Source organism: Suricata suricatta, chromosome 10 (genome assembly GCF_006229205.1).
Source record: "Suricata suricatta isolate VVHF042 chromosome 10, meerkat_22Aug2017_6uvM2_HiC, whole genome shotgun sequence".
Taxonomy (NCBI): Eukaryota; Metazoa; Chordata; class Mammalia; order Carnivora; family Herpestidae; genus Suricata; species Suricata suricatta.
In genome coordinates, this window is record NC_043709.1 from 95,599,059 (window position 1) to 95,615,534 (window position 16,476).

At 36.5% G+C, this 16,476-nt stretch overlaps 1 protein-coding gene across 3 annotated transcripts; it reads left to right on the top strand.

Annotated features, from left to right (window-relative positions):
• Positions 1-508: 508 nt before the first annotated feature.
• KLRB1 (killer cell lectin like receptor B1) lies at positions 509-11,683 on the top strand. 3 transcript variants are annotated; one of them, XM_029955166.1, is made up of 6 exons: positions 509-643; positions 4,513-4,611; positions 5,237-5,311; positions 6,704-6,858; positions 7,223-7,335; positions 11,129-11,683. In XM_029955166.1, exons 1-6 carry the CDS (start codon positions 559-561, stop codon positions 11,142-11,144), a joined length of 543 nt encoding a protein of 180 aa, XP_029811026.1. In that variant the 5' UTR covers positions 509-558; the 3' UTR covers positions 11,145-11,683. The 3 variants fall into 3 exon arrangements, with proteins under 3 accessions (XP_029811026.1, XP_029811024.1, XP_029811025.1); XM_029955164.1 differs by lacking the exon at positions 11,129-11,683 and adding an exon at positions 10,942-11,092; XM_029955165.1 differs by lacking the exons at positions 4,513-4,611; positions 11,129-11,683 and adding an exon at positions 10,942-11,092.
• The last annotated feature ends 4,793 nt before the right edge of the window (positions 11,684-16,476 follow it).

The window sequence follows — 16,476 nt, forward strand, 5'->3', positions numbered from 1 at the left end:
ACCCCTTTCCAAGCCTTTTATGGGTCTTCAAAGTGAGCAGACCAGTTTCTTCCTGGTTTCCAGATAAAGAAGAAGCCTCAGGTACAAGGAACACATCTGAAACATGGTAAGTGGGAAAAGTTGTAGACTGACATATACACATGCCAGTACACAACACTAGATGTATGTCTCATTTGTCTCATGCCAGTCCTGACCCTGAAAAAGATAACCAAAAGGAATGATTAGAATAACAAGAACAAAATCGTCCCTAAATTTTGTCAAACAACTGACAGGGTAATTACACAAAGTTGATGTTAAGAAAGGAAGAGTACATGTGGCGAGATTCTACAATAGCAACACGTTTTCAGGTGGTCGCTGGCTCCAAGCATATTGGAAACTCAGTAAGTGGATTGCCTCACTAATTCACGGAGAAACCCACAGCTAAAAGTGTAGGTGGGAGGAGATACAAAAGAAACAAAAAAACATTTCAGACTGGGCACTTCCTTTTGCTGACCTTTACTCATAGAACTTGAAGTCTATCCTTACGCACAAATTTTGTGCCACATTTGCCTGCTTGCAATGGACAGACAAGTGATATATGCTGACTTAAACTTATCCAAGGGTTCTTACCTGGAAAGGCCATCAGCCCCATCTCTCCCTCGGGGTAAGTACCTTTAATTTTCTACTTGGCATTTGTTTATCTTTCAGAGTTAGATTTTCTTCTTATATGTATGGTTTTAAATCACAGCTCTGAGGAAGAGCAGCAGTCCTATATATTTTTTTCGTTTTATTTTTTTATTTTTTAAATAGTTGATTGTCAAATTGGTATCCATATAACACCCAGTGCTTCTCCCCACAAGTGCTCCCCACCGTGACCTTCACCGCCTTCCCTCCCTTCTCCTCTCTCTTCAGTCCGTGGTTCGTTTTCAGTATTCAATAGACTCTCATGATTTGTGTCCCTCAGTCTCCCCAGGTCTCTTTCCCCCTTCCTCTCCCTTAGGTCCTTTAGGTTTCTCTTGTTAGACCTATGAGCCCAAATATATGGTATCTGTCCTTCTCTGCTTGACTTATTTCACATAGCATGACACCCTCGAGGTCCATCCACTTTGCTACAGTCCCATATTAATGTTATGTATATAACAGTAACAGTGAAGAAAAGCATGCACCTTGTAGATGTCTTTTTCTTTTATCAAGGTATCAGTGTGAAAAGTGAACATCCCTTCTATTCCTGAGCCTTGGTTAAAAACAAAGAAGACATATTTTACATGTACGAACAAAGTAATATTTTTAAAGAAATAGTACTACCTTGCTATCATGGTAACCTAGCGTGCCCTAAGTCCTTCCACAAAATACTAATGCTAAGTTTTACTTTACTATAGTTGTTTTTCCCCAATACGAAGTGTACACACAATGATTAACATCCTTTGCTATCCAAAGAGAAGGAGAAAGGGGGCGCCTGGGTGGCTCAGTCAGGCGACCGACTTCAGCTCAGGTCATGATCTCATGGTTCGTGGGTTTGGACCCCGCATCAGGCTTTGTGCCGGCAATACAGAGCCTGGAGCCTGCTTCGGATTCTGTGTCTCCTTCTCTCTCTCTCTCTCTCTGCCCCTCCCCCTCCCATGCTCTGTCTCTTAAAAATAAACATTAAAAATTTTTTAAAAGGGAGAAAATTTTTTCTAGAAGAAAATCATATTCAAGATCAAAATACAATCTGATAATTTCTAACTTTGAGACTTGATACTTGAAACATACCACAGTTTAGGAGGAGATAAGCCATAAGATACTGGAGAATATAATTAACAAATGTATTTGTTGAAATCAGCACTTTTCCATTTCAAAGATATTAGTACTGTCAGAGGAAAAAAAAGGTGGGGGGGGGGAACCTGTCATGCCATGGCCTGGATATGGATGAAAAAGGACCAGAAACTAGGCAGAAATTTTGTACAAAATTATCATGATGTTCTGAAATCTAACCAAATGTACTGTTGTGATTTTTATCTAACTTAATATTCATTTCATATTGTGCTAAGCTTTGGGCTATAGCCTTTAAGGTGGTTTGGTATAGGGTTAAAATAATTACATTATCAATGATCTAAATTGGGAAGAAAAAACTTTACTGTACACTTCATATACAGGTTAAGGGGAATTGGAGGATCTTGATAACTACAGTCAGGGTTTGTTTTGACCACAGTTATTTTTTATGGGAAATAATGAAACTTTCTTTTATCCTATTCAGATCTAGCAAAAGTGGAGAGAGCGGAAGGTGGTGTTTGAAAAGGATAACAGAAAATCGATATTGAGAAAGGCAGTGAGATTTTCCTCAAAACTTAATATTTATGACCCCAAATCAATGTGTCCAGAAAATTTGTCTAGTCTGATCATATTTTTATCTTACAAAATACCATTGTGAAAGGAAACCTGAAAAAAGTAGAATAAAGTCAACAAAAAGTGCAATTTAGAAACATTGATCTGATATTGCAGTTATTGTGAAACCACTGCTGAGCTCCTTGGCTAAACTTTCCAGGCTGTGGTAACCATTAAACAGTGAGAACACCAAAAGGAGTCTGTGAACTAGACAAAGATGTGAGCTGTGACCTATTTTGTTACAGCCAAGGGTTTGGTTAGAAAAGTAAGGAAGGTGTGGGTAAAATGCCTCTAGCTATTATTTATTCATTCAAAAATAAGCTATTGGTTTTGCGGCTACAGCAGTGAGCAAAATTCCCTTATTGCAATTATACTACTATAGAGAGATATAATAAACAAATAATGAAGTATAGGTAAAAATATCATGATATTAAGTGCAATTGAGAAGAATAACAAAATAGAAGCAGAATTTAGCTTTAAGGGGAGGGTGCTGTATCAAATGGAATATTTATCGGAGATGATGACAAGATGACATTTGGGTCAAGGCCTGTCAAGACTTGTGGGACAAAATCATGCTTCCTGGGAGAAGAGTCTTTTAGGAAGTTGGAAATGCAAGTGCGGCATCCCTGACGTGAGAACGTACTTGTCATACTGTAGCAGAAGCATGAAGATTAGTGTGAAACATCAACATGTATATATGGAGAGCTGCAGGAGATGAAGTTAGAGAGGTCATTAGAAGCTAGATTGAATAGGAACCTGCAGACCATTTTATAGACTTGTATTATTTAAATCTCCATAGAAAGCCTTTGAAAAGTTTAGAACAGTGGAATAAGATGATTTAATATACTGTTTATAACCAAAGAATAGCCCAGAGTGGGTATTTCCCAATAATTAAGGTTTACTTGGCCTCTTCAATTTGTTATTGTGACACCATGAATTTCAATCTCATGTAGTGCAACAGAAAAACTTAAGACAGAAGAGCATCAGAAGTACAGAACCTTCCATTCAATTCCTTAAGTTTTAGCAAGAATGAAGAAGTATCTTTAAAAGTCACTTCAGGAGTGCCTGGGTGGCTCAAAGTATCCAATTCTTGATTTTATCTCAGGGGTGATCCCAGGGTCATGGGATTGAGTCCCATGTCAAGCTTCATGCTAAGCATGGAACCTACTTAAGATTCTTCATCTCTCTCTCTCTCTCTCCCTCTTTCCCTCTACCCTTCTCTCTGGCATGTGTTCTCCCTTTCTCTCTCTCTCAAAAAAAAAATTCACACCAAAGTCACTCCAAATTTCCTTTGATCTACACAGATGGCCTCCTACTTACTAAGGTTCAACTTGCAATTTTTGGGCTTTCCAATTGTGTGAAAGCAATATACAATCGATGGAAACCATATTTTGAGTTTTGACTTAAATCTCTTCCCTGGACAGCAAGGAGCTGCACAATCTTATTGTGTGATGCTGGAAATGGCAATCGCAACTCTCCATCAGCCACACCATCATGAAGGTCAACAGCCAATACAATCATATGGTTCCCATGCAACCATTTGGCTTTTCACTTTCAGTACACTGTCCAATAAATTACGAGATATTCAATACTTTATTATAAAATAGGCATTGTGTTAGATGATTTTGCCCAACCTTAGGTTAATATAATTGTTCTGAGCCCTTTTAAGATAGGCTAGGCTAAGCTACGATGTTCAATAGGTTAGGGATAGTAAAACTATTTTCAACTTACTATATTTTCAACTTACAACAGATTTATTGAAATGCAAGGAATATATGTAAGGAATAAGTTGAGGAAGTTCTGTAGTTTTTAAGAAAGAGTTAAAGAAAAATAACATAACATTTATTGAACTGTTACTAGATGCCAGACACTATGCATACATAGCATTTTAGAAGACTTGCTTCCTATAATCCTTTCAAAAACCCTATGAAGAAGATATTAGTCTACATTTTATAAGTGAGGAAATTTGTAATTTATGAAGGTAAGATATTTTGCCCTAAGCAACATGCTCAAATACAGATGTGCTAGATTTGAAAGCCTCTGCTCTTAACCACTGCTGTAGGATACATTGTCCCCAGGCCCCAACTTGAATCAGTCTGTATGTGATCCAAACCACCTTTGCGTTTTGTTCCAAATGAGCTCAACTGAGTATATTTTTTAACTTCTCAGACATCTGTCAAGGGCCACCTTGGCATCAATGTGCTCTGAAACTTGGTTGTGCTGGGATGATTCTTCTTTCCTTGATTGTGATTGGGTTGAGTATTTCAGGTAAGTGATTCAAGGCCATTTTCTTCATAATACGTATTTTGTTTCTATCGCAAATAATTTGGCCACCCTTCGTCTAGGTGAAAGACAAATGAAATAAGAACAATTACAGAACAATGCTTTTAACAATGCTCAGCCCAAATCTATGCTGCAAACATCAGCCTTTCAGTTTCTGATCATCTTCATGGGGTATTTCAGATGTGCTCCCAGAACTTAAAATTAGATCACAATTCTAATAAAGACTGGCAATAACAAAGAAAATGTAAATTTTTTTAATTTACAGTTTCTTTAGTACTTATTAAATTCCAGATTGCACTAGACAACCTCTCCCATGGGGTAGGTATAATTATACTCATCCTGATATGCCAAAACTTGGTCAGGAGTATAAACCAACTTAAGAGTAGATAAGAGGCAACAATGTCTATATAAGTTCATCATTAGGTGTTTTTTCTTGTTTGTTTGTTTGTTTATGTGTTCTAACTAGACTCTTGTTACTACATTGCTATTGCCTTTATCTTCTATCCACATTCAAGCTTGTTGAGATAATAGTTTCCTGAAGTGACAATAACATATCCATTTTGCCACATTCAGTATTTAATCTTCATCATGGTTTCTCCTTATTTACTAGTGATACTCTTAAGACAAAACTTATCAGTAGAAGAAAGCAGTGCAGAAGTTCAAGAGAACAGGAATGAAACAACAGGTAATTTTGAAGCTTGGAATTTCCTAAAAATAATAGCACATATTTGACAGATAAGATACATTACATTTGTAAAGGATCCTAGGAACCCATATGTTCCGATAGTATGAGTTTCTGATTTTATGTTTGACAAAATTAGGGAACAGAAGGGTTAAGCAACTCACTTAGGCTCATACACCTAGTGAGAGGTGACAATGTAAATTATACCAGTGGCCTGACTTCAGAATCTAACCACCAGGTCACATTTCCACATTTCCAGGAAATAAGTATTACGAACAAAATAGCCTTTAATCACTTACGTGAAACATTCAGCTCAATCACAGAAGTTGCAGCTAGAATATTCAATAATTAATAGGCAAATATCAAGTTAAAAAGTAAAATAGGCATATAAGTGAAATAGTTTATGATTTTAATGAACATGTCAAACAGTTAACTTTTGTCTGGATTCAATTAGTAAAACTCAAATATAAAATAAATTTTTAAATATTTCTCATATTCATTATTAAGAGATTCATTTTGCTCCACTAAACCATGCACATTAATAAAGACACTACTGTTGAGTGACTGTACTAAAATATGATTGTGGATGGTGCACATTCTCCCAGATCAGAATATTTAGGAAACCTGAAAAATCCTTCTGGAAAATGTTACCTCTTACATTGACTACGTAAGCAAATATATACTTTGGCAATTGGAAATTTTTCATAGTATTTGACATCAATTTAGTGAAATAAATTTTATTTGCTTTGCAGTTTACAAGTTGGTTAAAGTAAAAACATTTTTCGACAAGTTTGATATTGTTGTATACATAGTGGAGTGAACACTGCTGGTTAGTTTAAGAAAACTCAGCAATAGTTTTGATTCTACCACCATCTGATCATTATTGTCAGTACCTGAAAAAGTAAGATGTGGCTGGGGCACTTGAGTGGCTCAGTTGGTTGAGCGACCGACTTCAGCTCAGGTCATGAGCTCACTCACTCTCTGAGTTTGAGCCCTGTGTAGAGCTCCATGCTGACAGTTCAGAGCAGGGAGTCTGCTTCGATTCTGTGTCTCCCTCTCACACTCTGTCTCTCTGTCAAAACTAAATAAACATTAAAAATTTAAAAAAAAAAAGTAACATGTGGCTGCTTAAGTGATTTTGATGGTCTTTTCCTATTCTAATATTCTATGAGTCTATTTATGCTCAATATAACTGGTCAAGGATTTCTAATTTGTGATACCAGAATGGAGAGTGTCAAAAACCTCAAAATTATAATCAATCCATTCATTGTTACCACCATGATAATCAGAGACTTCTGTGCATTTATAATGGCTTGTGCATGTGTGATTAGTTGTGGTAGATGGAGCCTGGATAGAAAAGTAACACTATTTATTTCTTCTTTCTCTTTACTTCAGGGAAACCAGATCTGTTAGAGTGCCCAAAACAATGGCAACTATTACAAGAAAAGTGCTTGTTTTTTTCTCACACTTCCAACACTTGGAACTACAGTCTGGGTGACTGTTCCAAAAAAGAATCCAGTTTGCTGCTTATTCAAGATCCAGAAGAATTGGTAAATAATTAAATAAGATACTTTAACAGAACTTAGTTGTTTTTTTTTTAACCATACATGATCTTTGGGCTTCAGCCCAAAGGTTCTATGCAGATAGAAGTAGCAACTTTGACTTCAAGAAGCTCACAATCTGAGAGAGGAAACAGATAAATAAGGAAATAATTGAATGTAATGTGATGAATGCAACCATATAAAATATAGAGAGTAAAATCACAAAGAAGGAATAATTAACTCTGATGGGGAGTTAAGAGAGTTATCATAGATAGGTGAGACTTGAACTCAGTTTCAGAGAATGAGTAGAAAAACGTAAACCATGAAAGAATACAGGTTCAAATTTCTGTCATTTCTTTTGTTTTATTTATAGACACATGTACAAAAACTGATACATAATGAATTTCTATTTTGGATTGGATTAAATTTATCATTGTCTGAGAATAAATGGAAGTGGATAAATGGCTCATTTTTAAATACAACTGCGTGAGTATTTGATTAGCCAATTTGAATATTCACACTATACCAAGTTTATTTCAAGATAGTAAAATTGTTATGAAAGATTGAGTTTTGTAGTTTTAATTTGGCTTAGAAATTTTCAAGAAGTTCAGAATAGACTAAGAAGATGAATGATTTGGGGCTCCTGGGTGACTCAGTCAGTTAAGTGTCCTACTTCAGCTCAGGTCATGATCTCATGGTCTATGGGTTCAAACCCCACATCAGGATCTGTGCTGACAGCTCAGAGCCTAGAGCCTGCTTTGGATTCGGTGTCTCCCTCTCTCTCTCTCTCTGCCCCTCCTTCACTCATGCTCTATCCCTCTTCTCTTTCAAAAATAAACATTAAAAAAAAGAATATGAATATTTTGAAGTTGGTTGGTTGAAAGTTCCATATGTGAAAGGACATCAGGCCTTTATAGCAATATATATTTGTATCTACAACCGAGTTTTGGAGAACAAATAATACACTACTTTGATGGTGGGGGGGGAAGGGGGTCACATTAAACAATCTCTAGATGGAGGCGTTTAGCATGTAGAATTATTTAAGTGGTGTTTTTCAGTGTGGAACAATTATATCTTGGTAAGTCACAATCAGCACTGGGACAGTGAATATAAAAGTAAAAAAAGTAAATAGCAAGAGTGTGGAACCCAGACAGGCCGGAAAGCCTTACTGATGCTGTAAACAGTAAATTAACATTTATGTTATACATTATAGTTATTCTGTACTATATTCTTGCAGTACACTAGAGAAAAGTAAAAGGTCTTAAGTAAATGATAAAAACAAAAAATATACTTCCAGTAATACACTGTAGTCATCAAAAAAATGTGTGAAGTGAAAGCATATAGTTCAAACCCATGATGTTCAAAGGTCAACTGTATATATTTTTTAAATTTTTTTAAGTTTATTTTTTTTTGAGAACAAGAGAGAGTGTTTGTGTATCTGAAGATTTGAAGCAAGCTCCAGGCTGTGAGCTGACAACAGGTAGACTGACGTTGGGCTTGAACTCACAAGCCGTGAGATCATGACCTGAGCTAAAGTTGGATGCTTAACTGACTGAGCCACCTAGGCACCCCTCAATTGTATATTTTAACAAGTGGTGTAAAGGAGATAGTTATTTGAGGAAATCCAATGCAATGCAATGAATATGGCATAGGCCACAAAGGATTTATTAGGTATTTTCTATTGGGTATCTCATTATAATTTTTTGTGTAAGATGGTCAAGAACATTATCAGTTCAATAAGAAGGTTGGTCTTACACAAATAAATTACATATTTTATCAGAATTAAAGGTTAATTGTATGACAAAGGCAGTATTTTTTTCCTCAGAAACAAAAGCGTGGGTTCAATGGTAAAGAACTTCTTTCAATAAATTTTTCAGAAAGGATGATATTGAGTTACTTTATTTAAAAAAAATTTTAATTGTTTATTTCTTTTTGAGAGACACAGAGCATGAGCAAGGGAGAGGCAGAGAGAAGAAGACGGATCCAAAGCAGGTTTCAGGCTCTGAGCTCTCAGCACCCAGCCTGATGTGGGCCTCGCACCCATGATGCGAGATCATGACCTGAGTGAGCCCAAGTTGGACGCTTAACCGAATGAGCCACCTAGGTGCCCCTGTGTTGCAGTTTTTGAGCCTGTGAAGGCTTCAATCAAATTAGTATAAATTACAATTAAATTTTTTTATCATTTAAAAAACATGAAGAATATGAGAAAAAAACATGAAATTTTAAAACACAGGAACATGTCCAAGTTAATCTAAATATAGTGTTGGTGTATATGGAAAAGTGTTAAATGTTGAAAAATATGTTGGCTTAATTAACAAATTTCTGCATTGACACGTTCTAAAAAAATTTTTAATGGTGATTTTTTTCAAAAAACTTCTTTTAAAATATAAGTGTTCTGTATTAGAATAAATTTATGAAAAAGCAAGCATACTCTTTCTGGTAGATAAAATGTATCCTCACACCACATGCACACCACAGGCACACACAGCAAAACACACCAAAAAACAACACACATCCAAAATGCATCACACATACACTACACACACCACGCACAAAATACACTCACTACACATAAACAACACAAACAAATACTACATACTGCACACATACACCACAAACGTTTACACAACACGAACTCAAAAAATCTATCTTCATTTTTATGTGTTTTCTGGATTTTATTTTATATACTTATTTTTATATATATACTTATATATATTTATTTTTTCACAACCAAATTAGGGTTAGTTAAATTTAGCATGTGTGTATTTATTTTACTGAAGTTTTTAATAAAGTTGGAAACACTGGAGTGTCCATAGACAGAAATGTAGGTAACGTGGATGGATTCAATTCAGCTGAACATTCCATTTTACTCTAGGATAAAACCTATGATTTAATAAAGATGGCATATATCGGGAAACCTGGAAAGTACAGGGTTGTAGTAGAAAGAGTATTCATTAGATTCTATTTTTATTATGTTGGTCCGGCTTTCAGGTAAGGAAGAAAATAGAGGGTGATAATTTTTTTTTTGCAGGACTGTTTAGGGATTAAATGAGATAAGGTTAGTAACCAGGCTGAGCTCTGGTTAAGGAAAGCAAGGGAAGCCATTGACTATCTTTGGGAAGGAAATCTTTGACATGGTCATCTAAGCTTTAAAAAGTTATCTTGAAAAGCAGAAGAAGGAATCAAAAGGGTAGAAAAGATAAAACATGGCCGATATTGGCAATAGCCCAGTTGAGAGAAGTTCATAATTTGACTAGAGTGTCAGACACAAGGGAGGAATCAGATTGGATGCCCAGGCCAAAAGGGCTCTATGGAGAAATGCAATGAAGGAACAAAGAAAAGCTGTGTCAAGGCCTTGTTCTCTTTGTTTGAAATGGGTGAGAGTCTTGAATTCACCCCATCTTGGCATCTCACCCTAGTGCTGCCTATTCGTTTATATTACTCCCACCCCCACCAGCAGTGAGCCATAAGCCTGATGTTTGTTGGGACCAATAGCATTTTGAAGCAAACACCTACCAATCTCTGGAATGAGGAAAAATGGAAACCTCTGGCCCTGGTCACATACCACACAAACTAAGGCTCTTTTCTAAGCTGATCCAAATTCTGTAGGCTCTGTATGTCCATTACCTATTTTGTGCTTAATGTGTTTATGGAGCGCACACTTTAAGCATTGTCATACCATGGCATGGGCCATCTCAATGCCTTTCCCAAATATCAGGCAGTCATGTCCTGTCTGTTTAAGAAAATGAAGCTCAGTAAAGGTAAGAAACTTTTCACATATGTTAATGACAGAATAAGAGTAAGAAGAGAACCCCAGTTGCTAAAGGTTGTTGTTCTTTTTTGTATACATTATTTTAAATCTTCTTTTTAGAAAATGCTTGCCCAGTGAAGATAACCTGGCAAGTCCCAGAGAGTTATTATTAGCTGTACATTAAAAGTTTATACCATTAGACATGTGACTGTGCACTGGCTCTATACCTAATAATTTAGCATCCCATTGTTTCCTGAAAGTTGTAGAAGACACTGGCTGGAGGAGGAGAATTATGCGAGAAAATCCCAGACACTAAATGAGGCTTTTCTTTTGCTCCACAGATTGCATATTTTTGGTTATACTAAAGAAAACAGCTGTGTTTACATCTCACTGACAGGACTTTTTTCTGAGGACTGTGACACAGACAATAAATGGATCTGCCAAAAAGAACCCAAACCTGCCATAAATAAAGTATGTTCTGGCTCTTGACTATGCATCTCCTCTCACTGTCTTTACTTTCCATTACAGATGCCTGCAATTTTAACTATATATACAGTTAAACTGGTCTAATGCATATCTAGAAGCACAAAGTGAACCAATACCGATTATTCTAAAACTACTGTGACTCTTACAGAAGTTCATGTCTAACCTACTCGTTATACGAATGAGAAAACAAATGCATATGGAAATCAAGTATCCTTTTAAGACACAGTGACATCCCATGGAAAGAAGCCCAGACCAGCTGCGAAGCATGGTTTCCCATCCTGATTTATACATGTGATGTTCATTGGTCTCCTCTATGCTTTAGCTCACCTCTAGACAAGTTATAGTAAAAGATTTATAAAGTCCTGTGAATATGTCATAGCCTATGATTTTTCATATTATCACACAGCTGAATTATGATAGAACATTGTCTTAAGCCCATTCACTTGACTGTGGTATCAGGATCTCATGACTAAAGGATCATGGAAAGGGCCCTAAACTCTCCCTGACATTCCAATTTTCTCCCTATTTTAATTTCCTCATTACTTCTTTATTTTTCTTCTATGTTCCCTTCTCTCAATGACTCACACACAAATTATAGGAAATATGTAAATAAAATTTTCATTTTTGGTGGAATATAAGTGATATTTTTTCAACAAAAGAGAAATATTTATTCAGATAAATATCGGGGGTGTTCACTTTTTAAAAATATGCCACATTTTCTATGGAGATCAAACAATAATAGTCCTGGATTTACTCTGGAAGGAAGTGTATAATAAAAATATCTGAAAAATATGTATCTACTTACTTTAATCATCCAATGCCAATTTGAATTATATAAATTCAACTATATATAGTAATGACCTAAATATTTCAATTTCTTTTTCCATGATGATTTCCATACTTCTTTGTGGGGAACTGACATTCATCACCCACCTGGGCAAAGCCCAGGGGGCTGACAAGATAAAACCACAAAGCGGATCTCTGGAAGGAAAACTGTTTCTTTTTTTAAATAGTTTATTGTCAAATTGGTTTCCATATAACACCACCCCAGTGCTCTTCCCCACAAGTGCCCTCCTCCATCACCACCACCTCTTTTCCCCCTCCTCCTTCCCCTTCAACCCTCAGTTCGTTTTCAGCATTCAATAGTCTCTCAGGTTTTGGGTCCTCTCTCTCCCCAACTCTCTTTCCCTCTTCCCGTCTCCATGGTCCTCCATTAGGTTTCTCCTGTTCTCCTGTTAGACCTATGAGTGCAAACATATAGTATCTGTCCTTCTCTGCCTGACTTATTTCGCTTAGCATGACTCCCTCGAGGTCCATCCACTTTCCTACAAATGGCCAGATTTCATTCTTTCTCATTGCCATGTAATATATAATCCATTGTGTATATATACCACATCTTCTTGATCCATTCATCAGGTGATGGACATTTAGGCTCCTTCCATGATTTGACTGTTGTTGACAGTGATGCTATGAACATTGGGGTGCATGTGCTCCTATGCATCAGCACTTCTGTATCCCTTGGGTAAATCCCTAGCAGGGCTATTGCTGGGTCATAAGGGAGTTCTATGGATAGTTTTTTTGAGGAACCTCCACACTGTTTTCCAGAGCGGCTACACCAGTGTACATTCCCACCAACAGTGTAGGAGGGTGCCCGTTTCTCCACATCCTCACCAGCATCTATAGTCTCTTGATTTGTTCATTTTAGCAACTCTGACCAGTGTGAGGTATCTCAGTGTAGTTTTGATTTGTGTATCCCTAATGATGAGTGATGTTGAGCATCGTTTCATGTGCCTGTAAGCCATCTGGATGTCCTCTTTGGAGACGTGTCTGCACATCCCCAAAGGCAAAAATGAACTATTGGGAACTCATCAAGGAAGAAAGCTTCTGCACTGCAAAGGAAACAATCAAGAAAACTAATAGGCAACCGACAAAATGGGAAAAGATAGTTGCAAATGACATATCAGATAAAGGGCTAGTATCCAAAATCTACAAGGAACTCACCAAACTCTCCACACCCAAAAAACAAATAACCCAGTGAAGAAATGGGCAGAAGACATAAACAATGTCTTCTAATCAATCATCTTATTCAATCAATTCAAATTTGTCTTACTGGGCCATTCCCTGTAATTTAGCAGTCAGTTAAGGGCACTTTGTTGTTGTTTTTTTAATGTTTTATTTATTTTTGAGAGACAGAGAGAGACAGCATGAACAAGGGAGGGTCAGAGAGAAAGGGAGACACAGAATCTGAAGCAGGCTCCAGGCTCTGAGCTAGCTGTCAGCACAGAGCCAGACATGGGTCTTGAACCCACGAACCGCGAGATCATGACCTGGGCCGAGGCAGATGCTTAACCGACTGAGCCACCCAGCGGTTCAGGGGCACTTTGAAGAAAGCATGCCCCTGTAGTAGGTTACAGTAGGCAGTTACCAAGAAAGCACTCACGTTCCAATTTCTCTAAAGAATAGGCTTTACCAGTTTCAGTTATCCTTACCAGTGTCAGCTCAAACAGTGGGAATAATAATAGAAAAAATAACTAGCCTCGAGCTCGTCAGACATAGAATTAGTAAGATTAATGATTAATTCTTTAAAGTAGAAAAGCAGTGATGCAAGGAAATAACCAGAACATTTTCTCTTGGATCAATTCCCTGAGAATAAATGGTTGTATCGACAAAGTTTTATCCATTTTCTTCCATTTCTACACCTTGTTATTTCTTTCATAACATGAAATTAGATAATTATTTTATTTATTATTTTGCTATTGTAATTATTTTGTTAATACAACTAGTACTGATACTACTCCTGCTTATGTTTTAAGGTTACCTCACAAAAATCTGAACTCCAGGAGAGAAAATACTTTCATAGTATTATTAACCAATGTACGGCCTGGCACATAGTATGTTCTTAATAAATGTTTCCTGCACAAATAAATAAATTATTGTACAACCTATTTTGTTTATCGAATGAGTTTACCTAGATGGTTCTTGTTTGGGGTGTCTAATGGAGTTGGAATGAAACAGTGATTGGGACTAGTTATTTCAAATCTTAATCTTTGTGGCTATTGATTATGACCATTGCCCTGGACCTTTGCAAGGTGGCTTTTTCCTATAAAGACCATTTTTTAAAAAAATAATACAAACAGCATAGAATGACTTGTCAATGTTCAGAATGTGACCCACTGAGAGAGCTAGAACCCAAATCTGGTCTCCCCGGTAGATGACGCCAATTGCATCTCTACCTCTCTCTCTCTTGACACAATCTATTAGGGGCCTTTCCAAACAAACATTTGAACAATGCATACTCAGGATGGGCTTTGGATTTATCATTTGTGATTCATGGGAAATTTTTAACATTCTACTTTAGGTAACTGCTACAAATTCCCGGGTGAAGGCATTCAATAGGCATAATCTCCAAATGTAATTCCAATTCTGATTTAAATGTCTCTCCAGGTAGTTTGTTTCTCCAGGTTTTTATTCAGATGTTTTTATTCATTAGTAATATTTTCAAGCTTAAAGCATGGAAAGCAGTATCCAGTTATTACTACTTTTTTAGTACTAATGAGAATGTAGGATGATTTAAATTAGTGATTTTTTGTAAGTGAAGTGATTTTGCCCAACCAGCAGTGGAGGGGTGGATCCAGAATGCAAGCTCTGGAGTCACCGTGATCTCTGCCTCTTTGTTCATTGATGTGACCCAAGCACCTAGAAAGATGTCTGGCACATGTCAGGTCCTCTGTGAATAGTGAACGAATGATGATTTAAAAAGAATGAATATTCTTTTTAAAATATAATTTATTGTCCAATTGAATTACAGACAACGCCCCGTGCTCATCCCAACAGGCGACCTCCTCAATGCCCATCACCCATTTTCCCCTCTCCCCCACCTCCATCAACCCTCAGTTTGTTCTCTGTATCCAAGAGTCTCTTATCATTTGCCTCCCTCCCTCTTTGTAACTATTTTTTCCTCTCCCTTCCCTTCCCCAATGGTCTTCTGTTAAGTTTCTTCAGATCCACATATGAGTGAAAACATATATCTGTCTTTCTCTGACTTATTTCACTCAGCATAATACCCTCTGGTTCCATCCATGTTGCTGCAAATGACCGGATTTCATTCTTTCTCATTGCCAAGTGGTATTTCATTGTATATATAAACCGCATGGATATTCATCAGTTGATGGACATTTATCTTGCCCTGTTTTCTATTACATTTTCTGCCTTATTAATTTATAAGAACTTTTAATATAATATGGATACAAGTCCTTTGTTGATCTGACGTGAGGTGAGGATTTTCTACCAGTGGAGTGGCTTGCTTATTTCCTCTCTTTTGATAAATAAAAGTTACCAATTTTTTAATTAAAATATTTTATTTTTTTAAAAGAATAAATGTTCTATGTCAGAGTTTACTTTGTAGAAAATTTCAGGAATTTAATCAAACTATATTTCAGGAGCTGCTGTATGGGACAAGAACAACTTTGTTCACACTGCTTTCTGAGTGAATGCCCTTCTTTCCTCATTACCTGCTGGGAATTTTGAGCATTTTCAACACTCAAATGAAGTCTACCTTCTAGAAAGTGGCCTGTGGTTGTTTCATCATAGTAGGTGTTGTTTCCTATGAAATCTTGTGCTTTCAGTTTTAGCCACTTACTTTGTATTAAATATACAAAGTATATTGTGTCATTATGGTAAGACAAATTCAAGACATTTATTGTATGTATTTTCAAATTTTCACACTACTTAGCACTTGTTTAGCATATAATTGAGCTGCTTCTGGCTTATCAGTATTTTTTCCTGAATTAATACCTATTGCAGTTATTAGACAGAGACAAACAAAAACAACACAGGGGAAGAATTGTTATGACAAACCGAAATAATGTCCCAATTTCCAACCAGTTAAATCGGAACAAACAAATCATCAGCAAATTATGTTTTAAATTTTCAGATTTAATAATGGAATTATATAATGCCAAATGGATTTATGAGAGAAACAATAAGTACAAGTACAACCGTACTTGGTACCCGCATCGGTTTTGCTACACAACAGATCACCTCAAAACTCAGTGGATTAAAATACAATGATTTAGTTTTCTCACCAGACTATGGGTTAACTGGAAGCTTCTACTAATCTGATCCTAGTTCGGATGCTAAATTTGTATATAACCCTTTAAAATGATTTCTGGTTGTACCATACTTCACACAGAGTATATGCAGAATTTTCTTCTAGTAATTGGGATATTGGTACTAGATGTCCACAAAGGCATTTTTCAATGGAAGGATTCAACAATTCTATGGTTTCTTTACCAATAATTAGAAAGAGGGAAGACGAAAGGGACTTCTAGTCAGTAAAGTTTGTCGATTAGTTTGAAGATATGTTTTTCCTATGGAATGGACTTGGGTTT

Excerpts from the sequence above, each read along its gene's own strand:
- KLRB1 (XM_029955164.1), top strand. The coding sequence starts at position 559 with ATGGACAGACAAGTGATATATGCTGACTTAAACTTATCCAAGGGTTCT. Across the intron at positions 5,312-6,703 it reads GAACAGGAATGAAACAACAG|GGAAACCAGATCTGTTAGAG; the intron begins GTAATTTTGAAG and ends TCTTTACTTCAG. Across the intron at positions 7,336-10,941 it reads TCATTTTTAAATACAACTGC|ATTGCATATTTTTGGTTATA; the intron begins GTGAGTATTTGA and ends TTTGCTCCACAG.